Here is a 3,051-nt window from a genome sequence, read left to right on the forward strand (position 1 = left end):
TTGTTGATAATATCTGAAAATGTCTCTGAGCAGGGATGAAGAACATAATGACTGATGTGATCCAGATCAGGACTTTTCTCTCACGCTCTGTTAGAAAGCTTCCACAGCCTCACAGCAGTGTGTGCCGTTAGCTCTGCTTCTTTAGACGCTAACTTAGAATCAGCTCCAACAGGTGAAGAGCGAGCGATGGATGTTTGCTGACCAGACTGTTTATGCATTTAATGGAACCAGTTTCCCTGCTGCTGTGGGACAGCGCCACTCACTGGTCACTGTCACCACTACACTTTGTCCTTTTTGCTTTGGCAGCTTTTGGGTTGGAGGTTTTGACTCATCCTGCTCATAAAATGAGTTGTTTCGTTTTCTTTAGAAAGCCTCTGATTAGAGTTTAGATCCTTATTGTCCCTGTGAACATAATGACTGCTGATTGTCTTTGTGCTTTATTACAGACTGTTTTTGTCCTGACTAAATCTGTCATAGTGAAAATGTGACTGATTACCTGTAAACCAACTTTGGATTTATTATTTTGCAAGATTCCAGAAAGAAAAAGCAGAAAAGGAGCGTTTAGGTGATCGTGTTCATAAATTATGTTAAAGACGCTGAGGGTGTGTAGTTCTGTGTCGTTCCTGTGTAGGGCCGCATTAAACATTTGCTTCATTTGTTCATAAAGTTAATAATGATGGTGAGAAACCACAGCAGCCCCTGAGCTGCTGTTTCTTTTTGTGTTGTTGTTAATAATAAGTATTAAATTAGACTTTGTCAGTCACAAGCCTTTAAAGTAAATGGGAGTGACTCAGCATTCTGACTCCTGCTTCACCTCTAGCCGTGTCCAAGTACTTGCCAAATGTTGCCTTTAATTTTCCTGTTATTCAATGAAACCATTTCCTTCATACTATTCTGACTGAGTCATCTCACCCGTCCCGCCCGAGTCTCGCCAACACTCGGCGTGTTCTCGTCACCACATCCTGAATCTCCTCCGTGGTGTGCCTCTGTTCCTCTTGCCTCCATATTCACCATCTGATGTTCACATTTCTAATCGTGTCCATGCCACAGTCACAGCATCTCCAGTTCTGCTCCAGCTTCGTCTCCTTTCTTTGGTGATGTGATCTCCAAAGCGTACATGATAGCAGGTCTCACTTGCATCTTGTAAATCTCGCCTTTTCCTGCTCTCCTTCTGTCATATGTAGCCCCTGATATCACTGCCTCGCCCTGCCTGCACTCTACCTGCTCCTCCACCTGCTCCACCCCACCCTTTGCAGCTTCAGCCTCATGGCACCTTAAACCCATCTGCCACCCCTGACTTCCTCATGCTCATGTGCTTTCTATAGATGTGCAGAGACACATTGCAGCTCCTTTGATCATCACAATCAGTGTTTTCAAATCAAACAACACATCTGTAGCGCACAAGAAGCCATACTGCTGCTCGCTGATCGTCACCTCTCCTCCATGGTTATCTCCCGTACTGACGAACTTACGAGTGATCAGAAACATTGGAAATAATCAACACCAAATTGAACCCAACCCTGTGTGCTTCTTCTTTGCATGATGGTGAAATATAGTTTCATTGCACGTTGCATGGATGGGTTTTAATATCCATGCCATTTTATTAGGGAAGTGTTAGGTACCTTAATACCTAATAGGGTACTTAATAATAGGTACCATAACCTTAATAAGGTAGCAACAAGTGAAGCAACACTGTTGCTCCACATGTGGGAATATCTCATGGTACTTGCACTAGCAACAGAGGGTACAGAAAGAGGTTCCTCAAACACAGTGAGCACCCAGACATGAGGTGTTTCTGTGGAAGACTGTGGGAACGACACAGGAGTGACCAAACAGCCGGTCCATAGCACAAAGTAAGGAAACCATCTCTTCACGGCACGACGGACGGGCGGTTTGAGGGAGGAGCGACACATGTCGAACTGGAACATCACCAGAGGTGCTTACAGCACCAACTGTCAGCCATCTATCACACAGTCCTGAAATCCCTGCTTTGATGGATGAATGGAGCAAACATGAAAATGTCCCGACACATAAACCTGCGCTGACACGATCGCCTCAGAGATGAAGTATCTGGACTCCCATCAGCATGTAGAACTTGGTGCTTCTGGACTGGAGGTGAAAATAGTTCGAAAGAACAACAGTAGCGTGTTATTAGTCGTGGTCTGGTGTTTGATGGCTATTCAGCCACTCAGTGACATACACGCTGAGCTCCAAGTAAAGTTCTGGTTGTCGTTTAGGAGCAACGTCGTTGGCAGATCTTAGTCTGACCAGAATGAACCTTGTTATAAAACTCTCGTTAGTGAGAAGAAAACCGTCTGTGAACTGGTCACCCTGGAGTTCAACTGCCAGCCTTTCACAGAAGCAGCCAATGACCCGGTGCAGTTGTTGAAGATGCTGTCTTTGGGTTATGTTGTGCAGTAAGATTCTTGTTACGTCTGCACTGTTTGACTTGATGATGTTGTGTGACTCTCTTTCACTAGTGCTTGCATGCAAAGCCACATCAGTACTTATTGTGTCCATTCATTGTTTCCTAGCTAACCTTCTTAGCACGAAAGGTAATGTTATCGAACCAAGCTGACCACACTGACCTCCCAGCTTTTCCTCCATCTCCATGTAACATTGTGCTATTTAAGGTGGAGCCCACGCTCATGCTGTGACGATGAACTCATGCTGTCTTTGTGTTCCTGTTTTTAACCTTTAACTGTGTTTTCATTATGTCAAAGCTGTCCAGATATCCCAAACTAAAGCGATGTGTCTCTGTCCCTCAGCTCGAAAGCAGGAGATCATCAAGGCCACTGAGCAGCTGATTGAGGCCATTAACAATGGAGACTTTGAAGCCTACACGTTAGTCATTAAAGTACTTGTCAGTAAACTCTCACACGTTCATATGTTTCCATAAAGCTAATGAATGTGTTGCCTGTGTTCTTTCAGGAAGATATGTGATCCTGGTCTCACATCCTTTGAACCTGAAGCCTTGGGTAACCTGGTGGAGGGCACAGACTTCCACCGCTTCTACTTTGAGAACGGTACAGTGTTCCTGCGGGACATGGT

At 44.8% G+C, this 3,051-nt stretch overlaps 1 protein-coding gene across 1 annotated transcript in view; it reads left to right on the forward strand.

Moving 5' to 3' along the window:
* Window positions 1–3,051, forward strand: part of camk2d1 (calcium/calmodulin-dependent protein kinase (CaM kinase) II delta 1) — a gene marked incomplete in the record, with an annotated part of 97,977 nt that overhangs the window by 90,027 nt on the left and 4,899 nt on the right. The window contains 2 exon segments of the mRNA XM_042228207.1: window positions 2,769–2,844; window positions 2,932–3,026. Coding sequence (XP_042084141.1) covers window positions 2,769–2,844; window positions 2,932–3,026 — 171 coding nt within the window.

The sequence above is a fragment of the Haplochromis burtoni genome, unplaced genomic scaffold (assembly GCF_018398535.1).
Source record: "Haplochromis burtoni strain Fernald_Lab_line unplaced genomic scaffold, NCSU_Asbu1 Contig_311, whole genome shotgun sequence".
Classification (NCBI taxonomy): Eukaryota; Metazoa; Chordata; class Actinopteri; order Cichliformes; family Cichlidae; genus Haplochromis; species Haplochromis burtoni.